Source organism: Equus przewalskii, chromosome 15, assembly GCF_037783145.1.
Source record: "Equus przewalskii isolate Varuska chromosome 15, EquPr2, whole genome shotgun sequence".
Taxonomy (NCBI): Eukaryota; Metazoa; Chordata; class Mammalia; order Perissodactyla; family Equidae; genus Equus; species Equus przewalskii.
In genome coordinates, this window is record NC_091845.1 from 41,608,659 (window position 1) to 41,621,144 (window position 12,486).

The 12,486-nt window shown below is 57.2% G+C and overlaps 1 protein-coding gene across 1 annotated transcript; it reads right to left on the bottom strand.

The window, feature by feature from the left end:
* Positions 1–937: 937 nt before the first annotated feature.
* On the bottom strand, positions 938–10,076 carry TMIE (transmembrane inner ear). The gene is made up of 4 exons (XM_070577134.1): positions 9,569–10,076; positions 5,981–6,098; positions 2,521–2,670; positions 938–2,223 (listed from the first exon to the last, which is right to left on the bottom strand). The coding sequence occupies exons 1-4, from the start codon at positions 9,662–9,664 to the stop codon at positions 2,123–2,125; spliced, it is 465 nt and encodes a 154-aa protein (XP_070433235.1). The 5' UTR covers positions 9,665–10,076; the 3' UTR covers positions 938–2,122.
* Positions 10,077–12,486: the final 2,410 nt, after the last annotated feature.

Consider the following 12,486-nt stretch of genomic DNA (forward strand, 5'->3'; position numbering starts at 1 on the left):
GCTGGGGGGAGGGTACGGCTCTGTCTGGGCCACAAGGTGTCCTTTCTGTGATACCGTAGTGGGAATCAGGCTCTCCTTGCCTCTGGCCCTTCCGGCCAGTAGCTAGAACATACCTTGTCATTGCCCTGAAGCACTGTAGTGAACTTTGACCCTCTAGCCCTGCCTCTGCCTGGAGATGGGGCAAGTGCCCACTGGGATCAGACATTATCCCCACCATCAGCACCCATGCCTCTCCATACAGGGTGAGTGGAGGCCCAGGTCAGGGGTCAGGAAGGCAGCTGGTGGGGCAGATGGAGCTGGGACCTGGACTCCCTCAGGCTTTACCAGCTGCTTTACCAGCTCTGTTTGCCTTCAAGTGGCCCCTGCCCCTCTGGGCTTCTGCTGCCTGGCCACGCATGATGGCTCTGGCCTGTATGGGTGGAATGACCTTGCCACAACCCTATATATGAGAAGCCCATAGCCCATAGGTCAGCCACCCGTTCCCACCTGGTGGCAGCGTGAGTACTCAGCTTCCACAGCAGGGCCTTCTGCCATCTCTCGCCCCTTGCTGCTCCAAGACCCTGTGCTCCTTCCCCCATGTCAGCCTGGATCTTTGCCCTTGTATAATAATGATCCAGGCTTGACTCCTCTGTGTCCCCAGCACCAGGCTCAGACCGTCAAAGGCCTATTGAAAGCCACAGGGTGGAGTGGAGGGGAGCGGAGAGCAAGCAGGCCTAGGCCCAGCTGGTTGCAGCTGCCCCGCAGCCTCTTGGCCACCGTCTCCCCCTCCAGCTCATCCTAACTGAGGCTGGGAGAAAAGTCAGGGAGGGAACTTCAACCTGGCCTGCACCACCTGTCACGGATTGCTGCATCACCCTCCATATAAATGCTGAGGGATGGTGGCAGGCTGAGGGTCGTCTCAGGTCACTCAGGTACGAGCAGGCAGCAGGCACTCGGGTAGGAGAAGGCACTCAGCTTTATTTACACATCTTTGCAGGCTGCAGAGGCAGCGTGAGCTTTTCCAGCACCTCCCCTGGCTCAGAAACCTTCTCTGGTGTCTCCTCAGTCTCTAGGCCCAGGTCTGGGCGCCTCAGCTGACATTCACTGCCATCTGGAAACCCCTCTGCATCTCCCATCCCCAAGGAGGCAGTCCTCAGGTGGCGTTTGCTTCTGGCCAGCCGCGCTTCCTTTAGGCAACACAGTTGAGAATGGCGGAAGAGGCACTGCCTGCTGTTATATTCAGCAGGTAGAAGGCTGGCTGCTGCCTCAAGCCCTAACTGCCTGCTGTGGTGATCCCCTAGGGCCCTGTGGCCCCCACAGCTGAGCATAGGAAGGGCTACCAGGGCAGCCCAAGGTCCCTCTTGGCTTCTCAAATATTCCCTGGATTCCCAAGAAGGGGCGCTGTCTTCCTCTGGCCTGCTGGCCTCGTCCTCTGCATGCCTGCAGCCCCCAGCCCCGAGCCCTGGGCCTCACCCCCTGGCAGCTTCAGCCCCATCACAATGTGTAAAACAAGCGCACCCCATTGCCTGAGCTTGGTATCTGCTGCACTGGGGTTCTCCTGCTTCTGGGCCACCTCTGCTCACCCACTTCAGCAAGAACCCATGCCAGGCTTGGAGCATGGCTCCCCACCAGGGCTGCTCTCTAGCCAAATCCGAGAACCTCCTGCTGCCACAACCCCCTCCAGTGACCCTCTCTCTCCTAGTGACCAGCCTGGGGATGACCTTATACCTTAGCCTATCCAGTTCAGCCATCCCCTTCCAGAAGGGAACCCACATCCTGTTACTCCTTTAGCCACTGCTGTTCCTGGCAGAAGGAGTGGGACAGAGGCATGCCTGGGTAGGTGTGAGGCTGCTCTGGATCTGCAGGACAGTGGCCCAAGACCAGTGTTGCTGAGTGGCCATGTGGATGGGGTGAAAATAGTGGAGTCCAGGCTGGGAGGTCAGACAGCTGGTGCAGTCTTGTCCCTGCCCCAATGGGCCATAAGGACGTGGCCATGGACCCCAGCTCCCCTTCTGAGCAGGGAGAAGATGTTCTGCAACCTCTATGGTCCATGGATGAGCTTGGAGTCTAAGGTGCCTGGATCCTGGCCAGGACTTGAGCCCCAGGGCCTGCCAACCCCAGCTCCACCTCCAGGACGCTCTCCTCATTTCTCTCCTTTCTTCTTCTTGGCCTCGTTCTTCTCATCCTCCTCTACCTTGATAGCCACTGTGTCCACGCTGTCCTTCTTCTTCTTCTTCTTGTCCTCTGTGGGGGAGAGGAAAGAGATGCGTGGCAGGAGGAAGACAGGGTCCCAGGGCCTGCAGCAGAGCCTCCCATGCCAGCCCTTCACTCATTCCAAACCTCTCCCACCTGCAGAATAGCTCCTTGTTTTACCTGCCTCTCTCTGACCCGTTTCTGTGCTCTCGTCTCCAGAAACAGGGCTGGGTCCCCCTGAACCTGCTACAGGGGGCTGGGAGGAAGGACACTGGGCAGCAGGGCTGAGGAGCTGGTTGGCTCAGCAAGGTTGGATGGTGGTGGGGCTGGGGGCTCGGGCCTGCTCACCTCCAGGGATTTCTGTGAGCTCGTTGAGGGGTGGCACAGTCTCCAGTTTGTCCGTGTACATCTTGGCTGCCTTTCGCTGCAGGTACCGGGCTTCAATCTCCTTCCGGGTCCGTGGCACGCGGCAATTGAAGACACAGCACAGAGTGATAACTGTAGCAGGGACAGAGCAGGCTTGGCCGGGGCCGGAGCTTGGACACCTCAGGAGTGGTACCCAACTTTAGGCCTGCCTCTGCCTACCTATGTGTGTCTTACCCAGAGACTGCAGCAGGAGGCTCCACATCTTGACAAAACCCCTGTGGGCTCTGGGATTTCCAAGCTATCTTTCCTAAGCGGGGCTGGCTTCGTACAGTCACACAGGGCCCCCTCTTAGAAGGGCCTTGTGCTTGGTTTAATACTCTGCTGTCACTATCTTGAAATTCGTAATAATTTTTGAACAATGGGTCTCATGTTTTCATTTTGCATTAGCCCCATCGCTGGCCCTGGTCCTGAGGGTCCTTCTGACTAGACTGAGAGTTCCCAGAGGGCAGGGCAGAGGGCTGCCCTATGGCTCCAGCTCCAACTTCTTGGAGACTGTCCTGTGCTTCCATGCAAGCCTCTGGGCTCCTAGTGCATCCTAGTTTTTCCTCCCCAGGCTCCTGAGAGCAGGACCAGAGCTGCTTCAGACACTGGAGGACATGGCTGCATCCTCCTCAACCTCCCTGAGGACAAGCCTGGGCTCCTCCTGGCTGCAAGAACCGGTGAGAGGGCACAGACCTTGCCCTGGGGCGTTCACCTCAGACCAAGTTATTCCAGGAGCCATTTTCCAGCTGAGGGCAGCTGCACCCACGCAAGCTGGGCCAGAGCATGGAGCTGGCCTGTCTAGTGATGGGCATGGCAGAGCAGGGCTGCCAGGACCCAGACGGACTGAGTTTATTTTTCTAAGGCCCCCACAGTCTGACCACCTTGGCCCCAGCCTCAGGGAAGGGGATGGAGCTGCTTCCTATTATAAATCAGATGACCAGACATAGCTTCCTGGCAGACTCCTGGGGACAGGAGGGCCAGGCAGGACAAGCCAGGCCTATTTTGGGGAAGATGGATCAGACCTATGTGGCCTGGGCTGGAGAACCCTCTGGGGTCATCTTGTGCAACCTCTTAAACCAAATATTGTGGCCCTACTGAGTCTCACCCAGACTCACAGAATGAAAGAAAAAAATGAATGAATGGATGAGATGGTCTCAAAGCCTTTGCTGCTGAGGACGGGACTGGACTCCTGAATGAATGGATGGGGGAGCTGGGGAGCACTGCACCAGAACCTCAGCAGTAGGTCTGACTGTACATGGCTGTCCACGGGTAGACCTGAGTAGACAGCATGCCTTACTTAGCCAAAGAGCTGGTTCTGGTCTTCTCCGGATCTCTGTGTGTATGCCTGAGGCTCAAGGTTGGTCCCCCACCCTGACCCTACTGGCTTGGGCCACCCCTTCCAGCCAGCCACCAGGCACCTCCTCAGGACCATGCCCATTCAGGCTATCCACAAAGAAGAGAGCTCAGAGGGCAGCTATTGGCAGCCAGAGTGGGGCTCAAACACAGCCCCTCATTCCAGGCTTGTCCTACCCAGCCTGGCCTGGTTGCTTCCCTTCAAAGAAGGAGAGAAACAAAGTGTCTTGGATCGAGTTCCAGGGCCCAGGCAGGGGCTTGGGATATGAGTCCCTGGGCTGAAGGAGATCCCCCAGAGGCACCCTATTCCAACCCCAGCCTCTCCACAAGGCTCTGGGGGTGATGCTCCCCTAGAGCTGCACTGCCTAGGCCCAAGCGGACTGGGAAGCAGGAAAGATATTTCCTGCCCAGGAGATGGAGCTGTGTCATCCCTACTCCCTAGAGCTCTGCATGGAGGGCAGTAGGTGCTGACCTGCTGCTCTGAGGCCTGTGGGACTAGCCCTTGCCCTCTTCTAGGAAATGGGGTTAGGAATAGGGGTTGTTCTGTGTGGTTGATGTCCAAGTGCCTCCTTGGCTCTGATACTGCAATTTTCTCATGTGGCCTCAGGCACCTCCACCATCTGAGGCTGAGCAGAGCCTGAGAGAGGCCATTGCGTGTTTCGAGGCCCCACAGTGCTCTCAGCTCTACTCCTGGGGCCCCCCAGAGCTGCTCCTGGATCTGCACCCCAGATTGTTTCTATGGCCCCTGCAGAGCAGATGCCCCCACCCAACCCTGCCTCTTGGTGCTGAGGGTTGTGCCCCTCTCTTGACACCTGGGCTGAGGCTGCAGCCACACCTGTCTGTCTGTGGGACCTCCATAGAGAGGCCTGAGTAGCCTCTTGCTCAGATCCTGCTCCCACTGGAGCTGTGAAGAAATGATGGTACGAGGTGGATATTTTCCCTTGGGAGGGCACTTCCGGTGCCAGGAGAAGCACGTGAAAATCAGGTGTGCTTCTCTCCCTTGGAGCCCCCACATGTGGATGGCCCTTTGCGGTCAGCCCTGCCCTCCAGGGACCTCATCCCAGGACAGCTCTGGCTAGAACTTAAATGCCGCTTTAGCCCCCAGCCCAAGGTGTGCTCAGTAACTGTCCTCTAGGGGTTATCTGAGAGCTTGTGTGGAGGCTGTTTCCTCCCACCTCTGCGCACACCATCCCCTCTGCCTGGAATGCCCTCCCAGTAGCCCACCTGCCAAAACCCCACCCATCTTCCCTCAGAACTGCACTCAGAGGACCCCTCCTCTCTGAAGCCTTTGCAGGGCGAGTGGGTTTTCTTTCCTTTCTCTGCCTGCATCCCCCAACCCCCCTACCCGACCTTGTAGGAACTTCTGTCAGACTCTGCTTTGTGCCATGGTGGCCTTGCCCACCCAGCTGGCATTTCCCTGACCTCTTTCCCCAACCTCAGACCCCCCCACCTCCAGAAGGACGACTGAAGGGAACATGCCAAGCCCATTTCTTTTGCAACTTTGCATCAAGCAGCTCCCAGTGCCAGGGGAGGAAAGGGTCTCCTGTTTTTAATGGAGGTGGGTGTGAGTCGTTCCAGGGAAATAGTATTTGACAAGGCAAGGTTTGCAGCCTGGGAATCACATCTGCTAGGTGTCTGGGGAGCCTCTGGGCTGAGCCGCAACTAAGGGTGGCCTTGGTGGGGCCCCTGGGTGTGGGCCCTTTAAGCTGGCCAAACTGCCGGAAAAGCATCAGGAGGCCAGCGATAGGGAAAAATGACACGTCCTGTCCTGGTTCAGTGGAGTCCCCTGTAATTACCATAATTGCCATGTGGCTGCTTCCCCGGTTGGGCAGAATTGAAACTTCAGGTCACCACTGGCCTGTCAGCCCTCCACAGGGACTTTGTGTGGATCAAGAGGTGCCAGAAACCACAGCGGGCCTCCTGTGGGCGCCTGGCTTGCTTGCACTGCCCGGAATTGCTGCTCTGAGCCCCTGGGGGTAGTGCTGGGGCAGGGGGGTGCTGTGCTCCCGCTGTGGTGTGGTGGGGAGGGCAGGGAGCAGCTACTCACTGATGGACAGCACGAAGAGCGAGAAGATGCCCACCACGTGCCACAGGCGCATGTCCCAGAACACCACGGTCTCCTTGGTCAGCGGGGGCGGCTTGGGCTTGGGCGGGGCCGTGCTGGGCTGTGAGTCGGGAAAGAGGGGAGTGAGCCAGGCAGAGGCCGGGGGTTGGGACTGGGCCAAGAGAGGCCCAGGTCTCAGCAAGGACTCAGCTCAAGCATTTCAGAATCTCCTAGAATCAAGTGTCTTATACATTCACAGCCAACACCCTAGACCTTAGGAAGTTCCAGACTTAGAACAAGAGAAGAGAGCAGAGCCTCAGAACTGTGGAGCTGGGGATTGGAGGGTGAGGGTGCTTGATGCTTGGGGAAACTGAGGCCCGGAGGGGCAATCAGGTTCAAGGCCCCTGCAGGCAGCCTGCAGGCCTCTCCTTCACTCCAGTCCTGGCCCCACAAAAGCAGATGGGGTCTCAGGACCAAGGCCAGAGACAAGGCAAGGCCTGTGCTGCCCTGGGGAACTTGGCTCTTGCTACCCTCAGTGTGGTGGGGTGGGGTGTGGAGCCGGAGTCAGTGCCCTGTGGCTCTCCTGCCTGGCCAGGACCCACACCAGGTGCCTCAACAGTTGCATGTCCTACCGGAGTCACCACCTCTGACGAGAAGGCTAGGCCAGAGTCCTCACAGGACAGGACTAGATAGTTTGTCTGCAACACAGCAGCGACACCTGGAGGCCAAAAGATGTAAGCATGGCTGGAGCAAGGCTGAGCAGAGCACAGCACAGCCTGGGACACCACCCTGCCCTGAGGACCTGAAGGGACGTGGCTCCACCCTGGGGGTCTATGGGACATGGCCCTGCCCTGGAGTCTGAGTGGACATGGCCCCCTACTCTGGGGATTCTGAGCAAGACTTGTCCCTGACCTGCAAGGCTAAGAGAGATATGATTCATCTCTGTCACCGAGTTTCGCAGAGGGGTGTGGATGAGGGTTAGTGCTTGGAGGGAGAGAGGACCCTGGGGCATTTGTGCAATACATTATCCCTTCATTAACCACATAAGGACCGACATGAGGAGTCTCTTCTGGCTCTCTGGGCAGGAAAGATAACCCACAGCCCAACTGACCATCCATCCAGTCTTTCCATAAGCGTGGACTGGGCACCTGCCACAAGCCAGGTACTCCTTATCTAATGAAGAGCCCCCTTCAGTCTATGTTGGGGACGCTCAGAAAGGATCAGGAGCCTGCCCCAGGGAACCCAGAGGGTCTGTGCTCCTGGGGTGGGTACATGATTCCCCAGTTTTTTTCTCCTCACCAGGGTGAACTGGGGTGGGAGCCTTCTTTTCTCTGGGCCCCACTCTCTTCATTAGTAACTTGAGTGAGGTGTTTCCAGGGCTATTTGGGAAGCTCTCTCTACCCAACCTGAGTCGTAAAATTAACAAGAAGACACGGCTCTTCGGCATCATCCCAGTGGCCTGGATCCATTTGTGGGGTCAGACACATGTATATGGGGTTGAGGAACATGCGTGTGGGGTCAGGCACATGTGTAGGTTCAGGGAACGTGTGTGGGGCTGGGGCATACATATGGGATTGGAGCACACATATGGGAATGGGCACACATTTGTGGGTATGGGGCAACACGTGTGGTTGGAGTACATGTGGGTGTGGTTGGGCACACCTCCGTAGTGTCAGGGCCAGGGTTTGGGCCCTGATTCTAAGGCTTAGTGTGTTGGCCTGGCTGGGTGGTATGACTGGAAGACTTGGAGGGCCAGAGTAAGGATCTCAGATTCTGAGCCTGGGCAGCTGAGAGCTCACTCCTGACACATTCTTGTTCCAGCTTTGTTCTGGGTGGAATTGAGCCTGTGCTCTCACCCCAATAGGGATCTTGGGTGGAGGGTAACAGGTAACAGGTAATAGTCAGGCATCTCCTTGTGGTGGGTACTGCTTGGGGTCTGAACTCTGAAGCTTGGAGGTCCTGGCCTGCATCAGAGCCTTCCAGCCAGATGGAGGGTGGTGCCTGTAGGGGCTGGGGTAGTGGGGGGTGTGAACTCTGCCCTGCCCATCTTTCTGGTGCTTCCCTCGATCCCCTGGGCTTGGCCAGGCCCTTGCTCAGGCTGTAGGCAGCTGGCAGGCAGATGGAGTCCAAATGCAATTTCCCTTGATGAGCTGGGAGAAGACATGCTCCTGGGTACTGGGGGGGAAGAGTCCTTGGCTCAGAATTGACTCGACCCCCACCCTCAGGCTTCTCCTATACCCAGGCCAACTGAGTTTCTGCACCCGAGGCCTCAGGGCAGCTGGTGAGGGGCCCAAGTACATTCCATGGGGCTCAAGCCAGCCTGGCTCCCCTTACAGGGACACTGGAGCTGACATCTGACTCCAGCCCAGCCTTCTAATCACACCCCCTGGTCAGCAGCAGGGACAGGCTAGCATTGGGGTGCAGGGCTGTCTTCCCATGTCCCTCAGACCCCCAGTATGGGTCTGTCCTCCATCTCCCATCCTGTCCCCTACCACCTGTCCCTCAAGGGTTCTCCTGGGTGCCTCCTGTCTCTTGCACTTCTCTTCCTCTGCTCTCTCCACTCCACCCCTGCCTGCACAGGCTCCATCCCCTACTCCTCCCTGGCTCACCTCTGGGGCCTACTCCCTCTGGCCTCATGCTCCAGAATTCTGGGTCCTGTCTGCCTCTTTGGCTCCCCTTCCTGGCTCAGCAGGAATGGGGTCCAGAGAGACCAGAGAGGCTGCAGATGTCCCCACCCTTGCCCTCTCAGCCCTTCCTGGCCCAGCCAAGCTCCTGGCCAACCACCTCAGCCATCCTCCTCACCTCTTCCTGGGCTATCTCAGCAGCTCCTCCCAGTTCTCCCAACTATGTACCTCTTCCAATTTTTCTCCTCCTTCCAAACCAGGACCCATCATGACTCTGCTCAGAAACCTTTGCTAGCTCCCCGTTACCACCAGACCGAGTAAGTCCTCCGAGTCCCTGGGTCCTGCCCTGCCTGCCCCTCCCCTCCAGGACCCAGTGCTCCGCATGGAGTCAGACTCAACACATGGCTGCTCCATAAAGGGGCTCCTCATCCTCCTGCCCCCACCCTCCAGCGTGGAATGCCCTCACCTCCTTCCCAAGGTTGTGTCTCCCCCTTTAGACAGGGGACCCTGCAGGATCTCTGGAGGCAGAAGCTGTTTCTTCCAGCACACCAGCACACCCTAAGATTAGGGCCTACATCTCCCCTCTGAGACTAGAGGTCGCTGAAACCAAGGACTATGCCCTCCCTGCCCCCATCAGACCAAAGACTAGAGGACTGGGGCTGAGCGTCCCACAGCAGACAGGGCAAGGCTGTATTCTCAGGGAGACTGGGGATCCCTAAAATCAGAGCCAGTCTCCCCTATCAGGCTAATACTCCTGAAATCAGGGGTAGTGCCCTCCCGTCAGACCATTGGGGGCTGTCTCCCTCACAGCCTAGAAGCGCTCGGGGCAGGGCTGTGTCACCCCATTAAGCCAGGTCTCCTAAGGCAAGAGGAGGGGAAAAAGCCGGCTCCCGGTCAGAAAGGAGCCCCCCACCCTCTGCCTGGACGATGACACCACCCCGCGCCCCTCCGCGCCGCCCCGCCTCACCTCCACCAGCTGCCCGGCGACCCCCGCGAGGCAAACCCCCAGCGCGGCGCCGCCCAGCGCCCAGAGGGGCCCCGCGCCTCGCCGCCGCCCCGCCATCTTCGCGCCGCCAGGCCTCGGCCGCAGGTCGGGGAGCGGAGGGAGGCCGCCGGCAGGGGTGGCTCTGTGACTGCCCGCTGGCCAGCCGGCGCTCGGCGGTGGCGATCTGGTCGCAGGCTGCGAGCGGGCATCATTTATTCATCGTCGGTGTCTGGTTTCTGTGCTGCTCGCACCCACATCACGGTGGGTGGAGGGCCCGCCCCGCTCCCGGGAGATCAGACTCCAGACTGCCCTCCTCCCCTAACCCAACCTGGTCCGACATAGGGGTGGGAGTGCGGGGGAGGGAGGACAGGCTGGGGTCAGGTCCTTGAACAACAGGTCCCACCCTCCCTTCCCCACTGGGGCCTCAGTTTCTCCGTCTGGGACAAGGGGAGGGGCCGGAATCTGCTCATCTAGGAGGCCCTTCCCATTCTGACGTTCTGGATTTGAAAAACCATGCTGGACCCAGGTTGGGGTGGGGGTGGGGGCCATGGCAGGCAGGTCGCCATGGTGACAGGCGCTCAGGGATATCCTGGGCTTTCTGGGCTGGCTTCCTGCCCAGAGGCAGCTCTGATCACCTTGGACACCAGAGCTGGGGGGTGGGGAGAGGAATGATATGGTCAGAGTCGCCAGCTGCAGGTGCTATGGAAGGTTCCTGAAGGAGCCAGTATCTGCAGCCGGCAGGACAGGGTGGGTTCCCCCTGGAAGGACTGGAGGACCATTTTCTGATCCTGGCTGACCCTCAGCCTCTGCCCCAGTCTGAGCCCTGACCCTGACCTCACACTGAAGCTGGCCCTCATTGCACTCTGGTCCTCATTCCAGGGTAAGCCTTGCCAACCTAGGGATAGAGGGAGAGAGGATCTGAGGAGCTGTGGAGGCCCGGGGAGGACTTTGAAGCAGGAGTGGGGAGGCCTAGGGTGGGGAGACTGCTCTGGTCCATCCTCCCACATCTCTCCTTTCCCTCCTTCCATTACTATTCATCTCCTGCCTGCTGAGTGCTGGAGAAACAGCCCAGGTGTTGGGCCGCTGTATTCCTCATCACCAAGGACACAGGTGGAGACCTGCTCAGGCTGGGGTGCTTTGGGCCTTGGGCCTGCCCTCAGAACTGGAGACCCTGTAGATCCAGAGCCTCATGGGGATCTTGCCTGGAGGTGCATAGAAGAGCAAGGACCAAGACAGTTTGCTGCAGAGAGCAGAGGGCCAGCTGTGGACACCCATAGGTGTCAGGGCTGTGTGACGATAGGGCAGGCAGGGAAATGGGAGAGCTATTGACAAAGGACGGCAGGCCCAATGGACTTATCGAGGAGACCCTTGACAGTAGGTAGTAAAGATTGAGGGCTGGGCATGCTGGGCCACCCCATCCTTTCCAGGCTTCCCTGGTCAGGCAAAGAGGAAGTCCACTAAAGCCCAAATCACTTGCTGTAGCTCTTGCCGCCCCCCACCCCGCCACCCCCACCAACTTCCTCATGCGATCTGTCATGGACCAGGCTAGGGAAAGCCACACTGACCAGCCAGGGAGGTCACCCTTGGGACATAGGGTCAGAGAGGCCTTGCTGCACTGGGCTGAGGTTAGGGAGCCTGACAGTGGCCTTGGGCAAACCATTACTCTTCTCTGCTTTGATGTCTTTATCTATGGAATGGAGAGGGCAAGACTCCCATCATAGAGCTGATAGGAGGATTATGTGAACTAAGGATTATGGAAGTGCTGAGAACATGATGGCTCTCCTTGATGGGATGGCTCAGCCCAGGAGGGGAGGGGTGTCATTGTTTCCTGTAAAGTTCATCACCCTTCCATCCAAGAAGTGGGGCAAGCCCACTGAAGAAATCTGAGAGGGAATACGGTCATGTGTGTCCCTATTGTCGCCTGAGATGGCCACTGCTCCAAGTGGGTTCCACTTCTCTGCAGGCTGTTGAATACAGCTGAGATTTCTCTGTAGGCTACTTATCATATAGCTTTTTCCCAGAGCTTTCTACCCAACACAAGCATCCTCGATCCTCACCCCACCCTAAACACACTGTCAAATACTGTCACACAGGCCCTGAAGTCAAACTGACTTAGAATAACAGTGTATCCCGAAAGTCTTGGTACAGTTTTAGGCTTCAGTAACCTCAGAAGTATAAAGCTACGAATTTACAAGAAACTCCGTTTGAAAGTTGAATTATTTAAATTTCCTTTTTCGCCCTCTGAAAACGGGAAAAGTTGACTGAAAAAAGTTAAAGTTATACAAAATCCACAAAACGAAATTAGCACAAAGAAAATTTAAGTAATTAAACTTTCAAATCCTGTTTCTTGTAAATTTGTTGCTTTATACTTTATGTCTTCTGAAGTTATTAAAGCTTAAAACAGACTTCTGGGGCATGCTCAGATTGACAGCTGTGAGCTCTCAGGGGGCTACTCAATCTCTCTGAGCTTCAATCCCTCGTCTGTAAAATGGGTATAACTACAGTATCACGGCACCTGCACGGCAGAAGCCTCCAGTAAATGCTGGGTGTTACAGTTATTGTTGTCATTGTTAAAGGTAGTGTGATATTACACTGTATAGAAACCCAACAATACCTTGTTCAATCAATGTCCCGCTACCCAACATTTGTACTGTTTCCACTTCTCTAGTGTTAAATGCCGTGGGGAGAGGAATATCCTGAAAGCTAAAACCTTTTCCACCTTTTTATCTGTCTCCCCTGTTTACTCATGAAGAACTGAGGCCCAGCGAGGGGTTGTGCCCTTCCTAAGGTCACTGAGGAACAGGGGCCTCAAACTCAGTCTTCAGCCCTTATCCCAAGGCTCTGCCCATGTCCAGTACTGTTTCTAGTTCTTACGAAGTCCCCATAGCCCCCTGCACCCC